Source organism: Myxocyprinus asiaticus, chromosome 5, assembly GCF_019703515.2.
Source record: "Myxocyprinus asiaticus isolate MX2 ecotype Aquarium Trade chromosome 5, UBuf_Myxa_2, whole genome shotgun sequence".
NCBI lineage: Eukaryota > Metazoa > Chordata > Actinopteri > Cypriniformes > Catostomidae > Myxocyprinus > Myxocyprinus asiaticus.
This window is the reverse complement of record NC_059348.1, coordinates 6,586,136-6,604,228: the sequence shown is the minus strand read 5'-3', so window position 1 is coordinate 6,604,228 and position 18,093 is coordinate 6,586,136. Positions and strand designations below refer to the sequence as shown.

At 37.7% G+C, this 18,093-nt stretch overlaps 2 protein-coding genes across 6 annotated transcripts in view; both read right to left on the bottom strand.

The window, feature by feature from the left end:
• LOC127440898 (gastrula zinc finger protein XlCGF49.1-like) lies at positions 1-13,179 on the bottom strand. 5 transcript variants are annotated; one of them, XM_051697990.1, is made up of 5 exons: positions 13,025-13,179; positions 12,235-12,572; positions 11,860-12,032; positions 11,243-11,497; positions 1-916 (listed from the first exon to the last, which is right to left on the bottom strand). In XM_051697990.1, exons 4-5 carry the CDS (start codon positions 11,325-11,327, stop codon positions 231-233), a joined length of 771 nt encoding a protein of 256 aa, XP_051553950.1. In that variant the 5' UTR covers positions 11,328-11,497; positions 11,860-12,032; positions 12,235-12,572; positions 13,025-13,179; the 3' UTR covers positions 1-230. The 5 variants fall into 5 exon arrangements, with proteins under 5 accessions (XP_051553950.1, XP_051553953.1, XP_051553952.1 ...); XM_051697993.1 differs by having other exon boundaries at positions 12,432-12,572; XM_051697992.1 differs by having other exon boundaries at positions 13,125-13,167.
• Positions 13,180-14,873: 1,694 nt separating this feature from the next.
• Positions 14,874-18,093, bottom strand: part of LOC127440767 (gastrula zinc finger protein XlCGF57.1-like) — a 75,224-nt gene continuing 72,004 nt past the window's right edge. The window contains exon 4 of the mRNA XM_051697621.1: positions 14,874-16,156. Within this exon, the coding sequence (XP_051553581.1) occupies positions 16,038-16,156 (119 nt within the window). The 3' untranslated portion in view covers positions 14,874-16,037. The remainder of the gene's footprint in view (positions 16,157-18,093) is intronic.

Genomic DNA, 18,093 nt, shown 5'->3' with positions numbered 1-18,093 from the left:
GACTAAAGTGGTGGATTAACGTGCAACCCCAACTGTTTATATGGACTTTATTTCAAAAGTTTATCAAAATTAATCAGTATGCATACTCATGTTATATTTGATATTTGTCAGATATAATCAAGAACATCAGAAATGTAAAAGCAATGACAGGATATCACTGAATTATTATCACTGAGTATTACTTATTCGCTTTCCAAATTTCACATGATTTACATTGCAACTGAAGATGATTAATGTGACTTTGGACAATGCTTTTTTACATGCGTCAGTAGATTACTGGATTGGGTAAATTTTCTCCCACATAGAGGGCAGTGGTAAGGCCTCTCTCCAGTATGCACTCTCTCGTGTCTTCTCAGGGCTCCTGAATGAGAGAAACTCCTTCCACAGTGTGAGCACTTGTAGGGTTTTTCTCCAGTATGAGTTCTTTGGTGCATTTTCAAGGCGTTGGCTGTGATAAAGGCATTCCCACACTCGGAGCATACATGATCTCTCACACCAGTATGAATATTTTCATGATCTTTAAAAATGCTGAACCGTGAAAAGCTCTTTCCACAAATGGAACACAAGTACGGCTTCTCGTTTGTATGAACTGTCAGGTGTGTCTTTAAGTGTGATGCCAATATAAATTTTTTCCCGCACTGATCACAGTTAAATGGCCTTTCGCCGGAGTGATAGCGCAGATGACCTTTGACATCTGATGCCCGTTTAAAAGTCTTCCCACACTGAAGGCATGTGAATGGCCTGGCTTCTGTTTTCTTAGTTCCTTCTTGGTTCTTCAGATTCTTTTTAGTCTGTGAGCAACTAGTAGATTTTTCTCCACTTATTAAATGGCGAGGTTTCTGATACTGATGGTCCAGTTTATGATTCCACTCCACTTCATTCAGCTCTTCATTTTCTTCTTTTACTTCCATCATGTCTAAAGTGAACAAATGCAATTGTCAAAATTCAGTTTAAGAGGGATAAATGTGAAAGTGAATCCTTGTTGGAAGAAAAAGGGGGCTGGGCAAGCAATACTAAAATGTACTGTATTCTAATATCAGTGCTTTTTAATCAATAAAATAAATGTTGTTCAATGTTTTTTTTTAAACATATGTGAAGAATTCTGGCAAACTTTGAGAAGAATAGAAAGGAATAAACTTTTCCTGGCCCTTTTGCTTTGCCCCTAATGGTCAAACTCATTGCATCCTTTTAAAATTCTAACAGAAACAATGTCATATCCCCAGTAATTTTCTAGACGATCGGATCAGGTGCGCGTTGCTAAAAATGTGAACAGTTCAGCAAAGATATACACATAACTAGCCAACTGAATCACAGTCATGAAATCAGCCGGTTAGGAAGTATGAGCTGGCTAGCGGCTACATACAGTTGAAGTTAGAAGTTTACATACACTTAGGTTTAAGTCATTAAAACTCATTTTTAACCACTCCACAGATTTAATATTAGCAAACTATAGTTTTGGCAAGTTGTTTAGGACATCTACTTTGTGCATGACATGAGTCATTTTTACAACAATTGTATACAAACTTTTAATTGACTATCACAATTCCAGTGGGTCAGAAGTTTACATACATTAAGTTAACTGTGCCTTTAAGCAGCTAGGAAAATTCCAGAAAATGATGTCAAGCCTTTAGACAATTAGCTTCTGATAGGCTAATTGGAGTCAACTGGAGGTGTACCTGTTGAAACTCAGTGCCTCTTTGCTTGACATCATGGGAGCATCAAAAGAAATCAGCCAAGACCTCAGAAAAAAAAAAATTGTGGACCTCCACAAGTCTGGTTCATCCTTGGGAGCAATTTCCAAACACCTGAAGGTACCATGTTCAACTGTACAAAACAACAGTATGCAAGTATAAACACGATGGGACCACGCAGCCATCATAATGCTCAGGAAGGAGACACATTCTGTTTCCTAGAGATGAATGTAGTTTGGTGCAAAAAGTGCAAATCAATCCCAGAACAACATCAAAGGACCTTGTGAAGATGCTGGAGGAAACAGGTAGACAAGTATCTATATCCACAGTAAAACAAGTCCTATATCGAAATAACCTGAAAGGCTGCTCAGCAAGAAAGAAGCCACCGCTCCAAAACCACCATAAAAAGTGCACAAGGGGACAAAGATCTTACTTTTTGGAGAAATGTTCTCTGGTCCGATGAAATAAAAATTGAACTTTTTGGCCATAATGACCATTGTTATGTTTGGAGGAAAAAGGGTGAGGCTTGCCAGCTGAAGAACACCATCCCAACCGTGAAGCATGGGGGTGGCAGCATCATGTTGTGGGGGTGCTTTGCTGCAGGAGGGACTGGTGCACCTCACAAAACAGACGGCATCATGAGGAAGGAAAATGATGTGGATAAATTCAAGCAACATCTCAAGACATCAGCCAGGAAGTTAAAGCACAGTCGCAAACGTGTCTTCCAAATGGACAATGACCCCAAGCATACCTCCAAAGTTGTGGCAAAATGGCTTAAGGACAATAAAGTCAAGGTATTGGAGTGGCCATCATAAAGACCTGACCTCAATCCGATAGAAAACTCGTGGGCAAAACTGAAAAAGCGTGTGCGAGCAAGGAGGCCTACAAACCTGACTCAGTTCAGTCTGGAGGAATGGGCCAAAATTCCAGCAACTTATTGTGAGAAGCTTGTGGAAGGCTACCCAAAATGTTTGACCCAAGTTAAACAATTTAAAGGCAATGCTACCAAATACTAACAAAGTGTATATAAACCTCTGACCCACTGGGAATGTGATGAAAGAAATAAAAGCTGAAATAAATCATTCTTATTCTCATTCTCTACTATTATTCTGAGATTTCACATTCTTAAAATAGCGATCCTAACTGACCTAAGACGGGGAATGTTTTCTACGATTAAATATCAGGAACTGTGAAAAACTGAGTTTAAATGTATTTGGCTAAGGTGTATGTAAACTTCTGACTTTAACTGTAAGACCTGCTGACGTGGAAACAAGCAATGAGGCTAGGTAGCCACTAGCTAGCTATCCAGATAATATATCATTGTGTACCGAACAAGACAGGACTAACAATGCAACAGCACAACAGCAACTGACATCAACACCATTGCTGTTTATTTATGTACTATTTAGTTTTTTCACGATACAAAGCGCTGTCACGTTCGCTAACTTGTTGACACAGGCAAGTCTTTCTTTTTCTTCATGTGCTGTTTATTGGCAGTTGGCAATCCAGCTTATGGTGCATTACCGCCACCTACTGAGCTGGAGTGTGGAGCATCACAAAGTCTTTCAATGGAGTCAAACGTCCACTGCAGAAATGTAATCAAAAAGATGTAGGTTTAAATCCTGAACTGATTCTACTTCTTGAACTTTAAATTAAAAGGTAGCTTATAAACAAACAAGTTATGTCTGCATTCATTCTTGAGGTCTAACAAACATGTGGGATGCATTTCCTCCCCCATTAACGGGACTGGGTAAAAACATCGATTTTCAGATGCATCGCGATCTTCATTTGAACGATCTCAATATTGATTCTTAAATCCCAAGAATCTTTTAGTCTATGCGCAACCCTCCACTAAAATGAGAGAAAATCACTCGCATTTGCAACCAAATTTTGCACTATGCGACTAACATTTATATATTGTCAACTGGCTGGTAAATTTTCATATTTCACTCTCAAGTAATTGTGTAGTTTAATGGTGGAGTATTCAGCAGCGAGATCCTTATGCAGCGTGTTAAGTGCAAAAGTTGTTCCGTGTAATGTGTGTCCAAAGATGAGATCCACGCGACCCATTTGTCATTGAATAATGGCTGCACGCTTAATCGAAATAAAATCAAAATCACGATATGACCTTGTGCGATTATTAAACCACAAAGGGCTTCAATTTAAATAAATAAACTGTCTGCTCGTGCTGCTCACTTCAAAGTTTATGTGCGATGTGCTGTCGTGTCTGTATTATGCTGGAGCTGTTCTGTGCGTCACAACTCCATCTCCTGCTTATGTGTGCTGAGCGCATGATATTTTAAGCCAGGTGTGCTCATTATATTGATCACAATACTGACACTGGTCGAACTTTATAACAAAAGGGAAAGAGAACAGAGAGACAGAAATGACAAAATAAAGAAAATCGTAATGACTGACTTTTTATTTCTTTGTTTCTGCAGACATGCGCTGTTTGACTGACAGGCTGCATGTGTGCACGCTTTCATGCACGTGTGCTTTGAGAGCACTCACGATAATGCAAATACGTGTGTGAACAGTCAAATAAATACACTTCAAAATTCTGCCAAAATGCTCGTCTTGGCGAGGTATTAATGTAAACAGTGGAACAAAAAAGATGGTTTGTATCAAAATGTTGGACTTGGAAGTATAAATGTAACATAATAGACCTGGTGCTATCGTTATAACACTAATCAAACAATATAGGAAATGAGGAAACGATACAACCACTCACTGCTCCTGACTGAATAACTTTAGTAGCTTTTAAAAGTATTAATGTGTTATAAGTGAAGACCAGTAGTAGTTTTACGTCACAATTCATTTCATTCTGAACGTTTATTTGTATACTTGATATTGCTGGTATTTTTTTTTTAAAGCTGTTAAAAGTTCTCTTAAATTGTATTTTTTGTCCTGCTGTTCATTGCTTTTATTTTGTGCCTTCGTTCTTATTTTATAATATATTTATTTTAATATATACTGTTTACTTGTCTTGAATAATTACTTGAGAACTTGAAATAGTTATTAGTATTAGTATATGTTGTAGTATCGAAATTGGTATCGAGAATCATCAAATTTCACTGCCAACTACTGAAAGTTTGGTATACAACACTGATTACATATATATCAAGCATGGCAGATCTTGCTATAATAACATTATGAAAAAAAAGCACATCTCATTCCATAAGTTTTAAGCGCTCCAGATTCACTTTAATTTCACTTTGCATAATTTCAAATATGTTTGGCTGTTTCATATTAATATACAAATAATACACTCCATGGTGCAGGGAGAAGATGTTAAAATGAGGAGCACGTTAAACAACGGTTGTGAATTCAGCTACACACAGAAACTATTTTTGCAGTTGTCAGCAAAAATAAAAGCTCAACAGTTGAGAACTCTTTGGTTTAACTGGAATGCATAGCAGCAACGCATAGCAAAATATATCATTTTTTTATAATAATAATAAATTAATATAATATATTACAATAACATAATATTCAAGTTGACTGGGTTCCAAAAAATAATGATGATGAATACTGGGCCAAGACAGTATCACAAAGTAGACAAAAACAGGTACATATTGAACAGGTGAACAGTGTTTTTTACTCTTTGTTTCACTGTTGAAACAGTGAATTCACAAGTGAATTTGGTCTGAGTTTGTTTCTTTTTAATTTTCTTTTACAAGTCTTTTTATTGCCAGTAGAACATGGGCAAAACATTAACAAATTTTGGTCAAAAGGAATCACTTACAAGTTTTTCTGTTTATCATATCGCAGTTAAAATCGCAATCAAATTTCTTTTCAAAATAATGACTTTTTGTCCAAATCGCACTGCCCTAGTCTCTTTTAATATCCTTTCTGTCCACTACAGTCTGTTTTTGATCAAAAACAACAAAAATAAACATTTAATTCTAATTACACAAAGCAGAGATGATATAAAGCCATTAGAGCCTGTGTGCCCTTCAATTGGAGTCGGAAATATCGTAATTATGAGTTCCGAGCACATGAACTACTAAGCAAACTCGTACTTACAAGTGGGAAACTTGGTATTCTAGATGATACACGAGTTGCCGAGATGGGATGTTGGAAGGGGCGTGTCGACAGGAAAGAATTTCCTGTCGACACAGGAAACATTTTTCAACTTCTGTACTTTATTTTAATACTATTAATGTTTTATGTATTACAGTCAACTAATGACTCACCTTTCGCGGTTTGTTTTGAGCAAATTAATGAATAATTTCGTAGATCCCATGCATTTATAAATCATATATGTCATGAATAAGTAATGCAAGTGTATTAATTAATGTTTATTCACTTTTACAACAGAAAAAGAGCATTTGCCGTCATTCATTGTGTATTTGTTTAAGTTTGGCTTCTTCTGTATATTGTTTCACACTTTAATGCATGACATGTCATTGTAATGAATGCCCAACTCAGAGGTACGAGATTCCCAGGCCCACTTAAAGGCAGCATTTCAGACGATCTTTACAGAAATGCCGGTTTTCTTAAAGAGACAGTACCGGTTTTAGCACGTAAATACTTGTAAATAGGGATAGGCATTTTGGTCATTTTGTCTACTCAAGTACTCTAATTACTTGTGTATTCGTCGAGTACTCATGGGGCAATGACATGTACATAACTGTATATGTAATAACATGTCTGACAAACATCTTTGGCTGCTGCATTGCATCTTGTTGTTCCAGTGTCTCATCTATTTATTATTATAGGCTGTTATAAAATAATCTGTTACAAATTGTACAAAAGATTGCATAATCAAAATACACTGCTCAAAAAAATTAAGGGAACACGTAATCATCACAGTATAACACCAAGTCAATTAAACTTCAGGGATATCAATCTGTCTAGTTAGGAAGCCTAAGCGATTGTGAATCAGTGTCACCTGTTTTTGTGCAAATTAAAGTGACAACAGGTGCACTGGAGAGGCAATAGCAAGACAACCCCCAAAAAGGGAATGGTTTTGCAGGTGGTGGCCACAGACAATTGGTGTCTCCTTATCCTTCCTGACTGATTCTTCTCTAGTTTTGCATTTTGCTAGTGTCCTTGTCACTACTGGTAGCATGAGGCGGTTCCTGCAGCCCATTCAGGTTGCACAGGTAGTCCAGCTCCTCCAGGATGTGCAGTCGCAAGAAGGTTTGCTGTGTCTCCCAGTACAGTCTCAAGAGCATGGAGGAGATACCAAGAGATGGGCCGTTACACGAGGAGAGCTGGACAGGGTCGTAGAAGGGGATCAACCCAGCAGCAGGACCGGTATCTGCTCCTTTGTGTGAGGAGGAACAGGAGGAGCACTGCCAAACCCTACAAAATGACCTCCAGCGGGCTACTGGTGTGCATGTTTCTGACCAGACTGTCAGAAACAGACTCCATGAGGGTGGCATGAGGGCCCGACGTCCTCTAGTGGGACCTGTGCTCACAGCCCAGCACTGTGCTGCTCGAATGGCATTCGCCAGAGAACACCAGAATTGGCAGGCGTCCCGTTCTCTTCACAGACGAGAGCAGGTTCACACTAAGCACATGTGACAAGTCTGGAGACGCCGTGGTGAACGTTTTGCTGCCTGCAACATCATCCAGCATGACCGGTTTGGCAGTGGGTCAGCGATGGTCTGCAGAGGCCTATCCTTGGAGGGTCGCACAGACCTCCACGTGCTAGCCAACGATACCCTGACTGCTGTTAGGTACCGGGATGAAATCCTCAGACCCATCGTCAGACCCTACGCTGGTGCAGTGGGCCCTGGGTTCCTCGTGGTGCAGGACAATGCCCAGCCTCATGTGGCCAGAGTGTGTAGGCAGTTCCTGGATGACGAAGGCATTGATGCCATTGACTGGCCCTCAGGTTCCCCAGACCTGAATCCAATTGAGAACCTTTGGGACATTATGTATCGGTGCATCCAACTCTGCCAAATAGCGCCACAGACTGTCCAGGAGCTCACTGATGCCCTGATCCAGGTCTTGGAGGAGATCCCCCAGGACACCATCCGCCGTCTCATCAGGAGCATGCCCAGACATTGTCGGGAGTGCATACAGGCACGTGGGGGCCATACACACTACTGAGTCACATTATGAGTTGCCGTGATGAAATCCATGCAAGTTAGAACAGCCTGTGATTTCAATTGTTTACTTCGATTTTCGGTGTGAGTTTGAATCCAGCCCTCAATCGGTTGGTGATTTTGGTTTCCATTGACCGTTGTTACTTCATTTTGTTCTCAACGAATTACACAATGTACAGTAAAGATTTTGATCTTCAATGTATTTCGTTTATTGAGATCCGATGTATGATTTAAGTGTTCCCTTAATTTGTTTGAGCAGTGTATAATGCATCATATTTTGTCATTATGTGAAGATTTGCTGCCCAACTCAATGAAAGAATGTGCACAATGTGCGTCTGTCTGTTCATTCTTCAGGTTACCGTAGTAATCTTAGTAAGCGTGCACCAGTTTTTTTAGCAACTGTCTGAACCGTCTATTTTCAAATCACGGTTGGCTAAACAGGAGACACCGTAACCATTGCATTTTTATTAAGCGTGTCAAATTGAAGTTCAGTTTTGAAGATGCTGCATTCTATTCCATTTAGCTGCGCTCTGTCTAGCTGTTTGAAACACTCGCAGCACGTTGAGTCCACTGCCACATGCCTGGTGTGTGTGTGTCTCTCTCCAAGTGTTAGCTCCTGTGGGGAAAGCCGAAATGCTACGTCTTGTTATTGCTGTGATGATTCATGAAGCGTTCCATTCAACTCAGAGAATTTCCACCTTTCAATTGGGGAAAGTGCAACGGAATGACACTTTATGATGGACTTCTAACTTGGAAACTCATGTGGAAATCTTCAACTCCCATTTCGTCGAGATGCAGGTGTGTGTTACATCATGCAAACATGTCGGCACCCAGGGCAGGGAGGTTTACAGTCAGTGACAAACATTCACTTTTGTTAAATAATATCCATTAACGAGTCGAAGTTCTTACATTAAATGATAATAAATGTTTTTGGCAAGCGTTTTGCAGAGACAGGTGTTCAAAACATGGTTAATTACACTCTTTTGATGATCGTAATGATAGCATTGCAGTGTTGTATATCAGTCTCTGACAATCAATGTACCCCTTAAAACCACAACATAATCAATCTCAAAATTAAAAATAAGCTCCCTCTTTGACATGTTTGTGTTTAGTTTTCACGTAATTGTCACTGCATATCGAATTAAGTGAAGTCACATCATGCATGATCACCATCGATCATCGTTTTCATGATCAGTCATTGCTGCCACGTCCCAGTACTCATGCCCATCCCTACTTGTAAACAGTACAAATTATGCAATTAAACAAACATGTAACAAAAAATAATATATGAAGTATAATATCTTATTTATTGATTTAATACATGGATTTGTTCATTTTTAAAAGCCAAAATGTGAATTTTTTATTCATTACAATGCCAGTACATAGTTAGTTGCTTTATACATTTTATAAAGAACCAAAAAGTGTCATAAAAGTAGTCCATGCAGCTTGTGCAACATAAATCAAATCTTCTGAAGTTATACAGTCACTTTGTATGATGAACAGACCATGATTATGTTGGCTTGAAAAAGCCAATACACTGTTCTACACATTAGACTTACAGTTTTCAAGCTACATCCACCAAATTTGGCACAGACCTTCAGACTGTTCTGACTTGTGTGCTCTGTCTTTTCAAACTGATCTGACTTAAGGTTTTCCTGTTGCTGGCGATTAAATATTCAAAAAAATCCTAAAGACTAACATGGACGGAATGTTTAAATAGGCCTGTCTGTCTATCTATGGACACGCTTACACCTGGTATTAAGATGCTTTTTGTATGATCTGCTGGAAAACGGACAACATTAAAGACAGGTGTAAACGGGGTCCAAAACTTTTGAGATTTGTCCACTTTGACCACATTTGAAGGTGTTCGAAATGTGGTCAAAAATGCATGTGGCCACACTAGGCTCATAGTGTAAACGCTCATCTGTTTGAATGCAGTGAATTGCCGCCTACTCACCTGTCAATCAACTAGGGATGAAACAACTAATCGCTAAAATTGATTATTATCGATAATGGAAATCATGGACAACGAATTTCATTATCAATTAGTTGGATATATGCGACGAGCACAGAGAAGCTCCGTCAGTGATGTCACTTTACAGCCCGGTGAAAAATGTGTTGCATGAGAACTTATTTGAAAAACAACGGAGACAAGCTGAAGTGGGAAAAACATGACCAAGTTGCCCAGCGCACAAGAACACTTTATAAACACTTCAAAGAAGATCATAATAAGCACACGGTTTAATGTGGAGCGGTTGCTGCATCAGGTGTGTTGACAGAGTGCTTGTGCCGTTTGATGCGCTTTTAAGAGTTGTTTCTCTCCAGCACTTCACTTACATTTTACCGCTATTTTCTGTTTTACAATGTACATGTTATGAATTCAAAATCAGGTGCGTATTTCGCAAAACTGTTCGTTTTTACCACAAGTGAGTCTCTGTTGAACTTCACTAAGCGAGCGGGCGTGCGCATCCACTTCAATCAAACCGATCGCGATGGAGAAAGGGAGCGCAATCACTTTGATTAAACTCATGCAACATCATACCTCGATTTCAGTTTCAATGTAATCAATCGTGCAGCTTTCACGAATGTTACACTGATGTCTCGGAGGTCCAATTGTGTCGGTTTTTAAAGTGTTTCAGATGATTTCTCCCCACCCTGTCAGCGCATGTAATACAGGGAGTACCAGAATGAGACTTCATGTATGTAATCAGTGACAGTGTACAAGCATATGTATCTAACATGATTATGTATTTTTCAGCTGAGCAGAATTATTAATACTCCTCTTCAGGTGTCACCATAGTCCTCTGCTGGGCTGATGGTTTGTCCCACTCCATCCCCGATGAATCATTTTACTCTTTAGTGAACAGTACTTTTTGTTCTACAAAGTTTTACAAGTAAAGAAAGGAACTGTTTTGCATATGTACTGAAAGTAATAATAATAATAATAAATTCTAACTTAACTTATCATGATTCAGGCTTTGTTTGACGTTTTGTGAGAGTATAGAATCGTGAATTCAGTAATGTAAATCGAACCAAATCCTTGCGCCCTTTATCATTTCGGTATTTAAAAAAGTATTTTAATAAAATACAGGAAATAACATTTCTTTTTTCCTAATTAATCGATAAATCGAAGAAATAATCAAACATGTATCGATTATCAAAATAATCGTTAGTTGCAGCCCTACAATCAACCAATGTGCTAAAACAAGAGTTTAAGATTTAAAAGGAAATAACCATCCGATGGGAGATTTTAGTAGTGCATAATGTACATGTACTTGCACAAGAACTTTACAGAACTACAGATCTATCTATCTTGACAGACTGTCTTTAAATTTTCTTAGAAATTATACATTTACTGAAAAATGTATTGACACATTACTCTTATCTTTATCGCATTGTATATCGCCATCACATTATCCAACAAGTTTATTGCACATCACATTTTTCCTTCATATCATTCAGCCTAATGAAGAATCAAGAATGGACACAAACCTCTTTGTTCTTCAGGATCTTCATTTTCTATTCTGCATGGTTCTGGATCACTCATGTCTTTACTATCCTTTTCAACAACCTCCATCTGTACAAGATTATGTCATGCAGAGTTCAGAAGTCACACCTTGAATTATTTCTGCTTGACTGGATAGGCTTCTTCACTAGTAGGATGATGGAAATAATCACAGCTTTTATTGGTGGATAGCGGTGGGAGTGGTGTCAGTGAAGATGTGAATCCTCATGTGTGGTAAAGATCTAAAAAAAAATATTTAAAAAAATCATACATTATATATCTCTGTCTTTAGGCCATTGCTTACTCTTCTATATTCAATTACATTCCCCAATTTTATTTGGGTCGATCAAGGGGATAACATCTTTATGCGTCTACTCCTATACATATGCATTGCCCCATGCACATTTATTTATGTACTTTTTTTCCTTCTTAAATTTAAGAACATATTTTGGTTGGTGCCCCTCATTACAGACCATTTCAAGGATGTAAACAATAACAAAGGAATAAGAACATTACTGGCCTGGGAGCACTTCCGTTCATTAACAGATCTTTTAAATGAAGGCCCTGAGTTAACATATATTCTTAAAGAACATCAAACATTTACCTGAAGTGACTTATCCAGACGTGTTGATGATACTGAACCTGTATGCGAGAGAGGCGATGAAACTGTATCGTAGTTTAGACGCTCACAATTATTTCCTCAGCGGAGAGATCGGGAATATTGGATCGCTCCAGTTAAGAACAATGAAGTCGTTCAATGAAGCGGGTCTGCATGACCTGCGGACAAGGTAAGGATTTTTTATTTTTTTGTATTCCTAATTTGTAAGTCGTTTAGGATAAAAGCGTCTGCTAAATGACTAAATGTAATAGTTAATGACTTTGCAGTGCTTCATTCATTATAATGGGAGTGATATGTAGTCACGTTTAGAGCTCGACCTATCAAACGTACAATTAGTTGGCATAAAGTTTGTTCACCTACCAGAGATAAGATGTGCTACAGTTGTTAGTACAGCACCTATTCAGCCATATATCGCTTCACTTAAGTGGATCATTCGTCCATTTTCCGTTGCTTTTTAGGAGATCTAAACACTTTAATTTCCGTTAGTTCCAGGCAGCCAGCCACCGAACAACATGATCTACATTTTAATAATGACATTCTATGACAATCGTGTTAACGTTAGTGATGTTAATCGTGTTAAAGTCACTATGAATGAAGCGCCTCCTGCTGTCGTTTTGAATGAGTTGGACATCTAGCAGGAAATGTTCAAGGAACAAAGACGTCACTTCCTTAAACCGATGAACAGTCCTTGAAATGGTCTATAAGACAAAATACAGAAATAAAAATGAATTAAAAGACAGAATATGAAGGCTAAATGTACAAGTAAAAATGAAAAAATAAATAAAATAGCCTAAACTAAATGTTCACATTTTGTGTTGAACTCTAACCTTCAACGAGCAGATTCTCTACGTGAAACACGTGCTTAATTTGAATTTTAACTTCTAAGTTCAAGCTTTTATCCGGTCATTAGATACTTTGTGTTTAATTTCCATTAGACATGAGCTTTATTGTGCTTTTCATCAGATCTAAAGTGATCACCCACACGCCTCCGGGTTGTTTCATCTCTAAATGAGTACAAACGTTCAGACATAATATAATTTCAATTAAACCCAGAATATTAACATACACTACGATACAGAAAACAAAAAGGCGTCCCACTGAACAAATCTTTTCTCATGTTTAAAATCTCAGTTTTATTGAAGTTTCATACCGAGGCGTTATAAATAATCCAGCTGATGACGCGCTCGCTAAAATACCAATAACTCTTTGTTTTATTTCGTTGGATGTTTGTTGTTTTCAGTGTAAACTACCGCAATGTCCGCTTTTGACTCATGTGATCAAGCTTTCGGCGCTGTTTCTTCTTCTTCTTCTTCTTCTTGAGTGTACTTGAGTTTGGTGCATTACCGCCACCAAATGAACTGGATTATGGATCTTTTTTATCTCTACTGCATATCTTCACCAACAACTGGTCCAAATGGGGATAATAATAATAATAATAATAATAATAATAATAATAATAATAATAAAATACTATTACACACACAAAAACTAACAAAATATAGATACATATATAATAAAACAAAATAAATAAACAGAAATCGGGGCATGTTGGTCGAGCTAGAATATTTTGACAGCAAATTTATTTCCAGGGAACAGTTCAACAATATAGTAGCCTTTATAGTTGCTCACAATATAAAAAAAATATATATATATAAAAATCTGTATTTATAGCCTTCAACTTTTTTTTTGTTTGTTTGTTTTTTTTTTTTTTTTTTTGGCATGACATTACCACCTCGCAGGAAATTCTGAAAAATACAAATGAAGGAATGTTCCGGGTTCAGTACAAGTTAAGCTCAATCGGCAACATTTGTGGCATAATGTTGATTACCACAAAAATTAATTTAGACTCGTACCCCTCTAAAATCGAGGTTACAGTGAGGCACTTACAATGGAAGTGAATGAGGCCATTTTTTGGAGGGTTTAAAGGCAGAAATGTGAAACTTATAATTTTATAAAAGTACTTACATTCATTCTACTGTTATAACTCGTGTATTATTTGAGCTGTTTAAATCCTCATTTTTACAGTCGTTTAAGGGTTTGTTGACATTACATCGTCAGAGATCAGAAGTTATAGAAATACGAAATACTCAAACCAGCAAATCTGGCACTAACAATCATGCCACGGTCCAAATCACTGAGATCACATTTTTCCCCATTCTGATGGTTGAATGTGAACATTAACTGAAGCTCCTGACCCGTATCTGTATGATTTTATGCACCGCACTGCTGCCACATGATTGGCTGATTAGATAATCACATGGATGATTGTCGGTGCCAGATGGGCTGGATTGAGTATTTCTGTAACTGCTGATCTCCTGGGATTTTCACACACAACAGTCTCTAGAATTTACTCAGAATGATGCCAAAAACAAAAAACATCCAGTGAGCAGCAGTTCAACAAATGCCTTGTTGATGAGAGAGATCAACAGAGAATGGCCAGACTGGTTCAAACTGACAAAGTCTACGGAAACTCAGATAACCGCTTTTTTTTTTGTACAATTTTGGTGAGAAGAATAGCATCTGCGGGTTGGCGCTGTTTTGGCGGCATTAGGGGGACCTAAAGGATATTAGGCAGGTGGTTTTAATGTTGTGGCTGATCGGTGTAACTTGTATTGAACCCGGAATAAGCCTTTAATAAAAACATATCAAATCAACTTAAAAGTGCTTTAAAAATTGGTCCATAACAGGGAAAGTAAAGACTAATGGCAAGTACTGAATGGTAGAGCATTGCATTTAGAATTATCCAACAATGTTTCTGAAATTCTGTAAATGTAAAAAAAAAGTTCCAACAGTAATGGACTTTCAAGGAGGGACCTACAGGGCGGAATTCACTACGAATTAATTGTGGCCGGTAAAAGCAGCGGTTATTCGCACACGCTGTCATTGCTGGTTTAGCGTCCGATTCACTGAAGAAATTATGCAGATCAGGATATGAATATGTTACTTTTAAGTAGACAAATCAATCAATTACAACAAGCAAAGTTTACTTTCATGGTCAGACAGGGATAACAATCTATTCACAATGAAGGAGTTAGAAAATGCAGAACTTTACTAGTGGCAAAATTGTTTGTTGTGGTGGAAATTGTAAATTGAAATGTATTATGGGAACAAGATGGCAATCCAACCTGTCTGTTGAATACTTTCAGTACTCTGGAAGTATGTGCGTGAGTTGGTAACCCCAGAATAAAGTGATGCACGTCAGGCCTGGCACCTGATCAAAGATTTAAGGTGGGTCATATAGTATATACGACCATGATATTAGCCTGTTGTTTTACACACCATACCATAGTATTCTTTAAAGCATCTTGGAGTACAATGTAAATACCATGGTACATGAATTATTCAGTAGCAAAATATATACCAGATATTTTCAATTAAAGTTTCTTTCAGAACCTACCGGTACATAGTTTCATTAGTCAATACGGCTTGTATGGCTGTTAAATGAAACTTTGCAAAACATAGAAATAATAAAATCCTTAATAGTCACAATTGTCTCTTCAAAACTGCTTGTCCAGTATTTATACCATTAAGAAGGGCCTTAACTATGAAAGGACACTGGGGGACCACAGACACAGTCAAAGTAGTGGAGTCATTTGAGTTTATTAATGAATTCTGCTTTGATACAAATATTAAAAGATCATCTGTTGGTTTTGAAGCTGATTGAGCACATAAGTACATTTAAAGATATTATTCAGACACTATCCTGTAATTCAACATTTCAATAATGTATGGGGCATAAGAGGCCTTGTGGTTGAGGAAAGATACTGAACGGGGGCACAGAGAGAGAGAGAGAGAAAAAAAAGAACATGTTAAAAGTCTGAATGAATTTAGTGAGGACCATTTCTTCACATTATAAACTCAGCTGACAACACCATACTAACTCTACACTAAAGCAGTGGTGGCAGACCAGCGCAGCTCTTCTTCAATGGTGTCCTCCTTGCTGTTAGGGACTGGGTTAGCCTAGGGGTAAGCAGTGTTACATTCTGGCCTTAAATTAGACCGATTTAAGTTTTTTTGCAACTGATTGAAAAAGTTAAGACTAGTCTTAAATAAACGTTTTAGACAACTAACTTGTAAGACTAGTCTAAAACAGATTTATGCGACTAGCACCTGAACTTGAGTTTGTCGAAATCGAGACATGCACATCAATGGCACCAATGACATCAGTCAAACCTGTGACATAATGCTTCTTGACGGGGCAATTTTTGCATCTTAAAACGACTGTGATTGTTTAATAATGACTTACATTTGGATCTGTTCTTTACGTAAAGTGAACAGAAGTCTAGGAACACACAGAACGAAACAGGTCACTCCAGCAGAGCAGAATGCATACAGAAAACAACGGATTAAACATTAACCACTATGAACTAATAAATGTTGCTGAATAAACTTTAACCACTATAAATGAAAGTAAAACCAAAGCCCAACATATCATGTCACAATGACAAAATTGTACCCAAACATCTAATTTCACGATGATAAAATTCGAATGCTCTTTGCGAAGGTTTCTCATTGAAAGCAACGTGCTTGCCGGATGCGTCGGAAACAGACACAGAATGCTGATTTTGCATCCACTTATTGACGCAGGAGAGTCTTTCACAAGCATCAGTATTTGACACCTTGGGAGTAAAATTAGGTTGTAACTCTACATACCATTTCAAAGACTGTTCATCAGTTTAAGGAAGTGACGTCTTTGTCTCTTGAACATTTTCTGCTAGTTTTCATCCTCATTCAAAACAACAGTGGGAGGCGCTTCATTCATAGTGACTTTAACATGATTAACATTAATAACGTTAACATGATTGTCATAAAACGCCATTATTCAAATGTAGATCATGTTGTTCGGTGGCTGGATGCTCCCTGGATGCCCCACCCAACAACCTTTGGGCAACTACAACTTATTCTAAGAATAAATGTTTGTTTGGATGTACATTTTAAATGAGATTTAAATGCCTTTACAAAGATTTTGAGTGACTAAAACCTTAAATTTGATTCTGTTCCTCACACGGAGCTATTGTGTGACTGCGGAGGACTTTGAATGCAGCGCAAGTCATTCTGAATATGATCTTTTAATAGTGCTTTTAGGCTATTCCCAGCAAACACAGTACGTTCTGATGACGTCGCCAGTTAGTCATCCTTTTGTCAGCGTGACATTACTTTATGACAATGTTGTGACGACGTCTTGGTATAGTTCCAATTTTTTTTTTTTTATCTTGGCTAACGTTCCAGAAACATTGTGGCCATGTCTCAAAAACTGTCACTAATAAATCCCATGGAAAACATTGTGGCAACGTAATACCCTGCTTTCCAGATAACTTGTGCGATAATTTTACTATCTTTGTTGAGACATGTTCCATTTGGATACCATGTCACTAGCCTCTATGTCAAATGTGGTAAATCTCTGCCAGCAAAAGGACCATTTAACACCTGCCAGACATTTACTTAAATAAATGGTGATTATTCATTATATTGTTTGAGTATTTAAACACAACCACCTTCACAATAATCACTTTCATATTTTATAAACTTAAACTGTAATGAAGTGTTTGTTCATTTTAGACGTTGACTGCCGCTCGCGCTTGATCTATGACACTCACTTGAACCTGTGGAAGATGAATGCACCACAGAGACATTCTCAGGCTACGTCCACATTAATCCAGATACATTTAAAAACTGTTTTCAGATTGTTCTCTTTTCCCTGTCCACAATACAACGCAAAGACAGCATTTTCAAATTTATCGACTTCGGAGAGCGTTCTCTACAAGCTCCATTTCTGCCGTCAAAAACAACGTCCCAGTGTGGACGGAAGGCCAAAACGTAGAGAAAAAGATGCGTTTTCAAACGAAAACGTATTAGTGTGGACATAGCCCCAAATAAATTTCAAATATGCAGCATGTTCTGCACAGTGAGTGTTTTTAGTCTCACGTTATATTTACTGTATATAATAATCATTGCTGATGCTTGAATTGTTTTGGTTTTATTGCAGGAGCTTCAGTTCGTGAGGACATGAAAACATGAGATGTTGTCCTTTCACCTGGATCAAAGAATGTTCCAGTCCCAACTACACAACATCAGACTTCTCTTCAAATTTGTACAGATGTGTTTAAAAATCTTGTTTCAACATAAAAAAATGAAGTGTTTTTCATGCCTTACAATTTTAAGTTGAGTCAACTTAAAAGGAAAAGTTGTTTAAGTTTCATAATTTAAACCAATACAAGT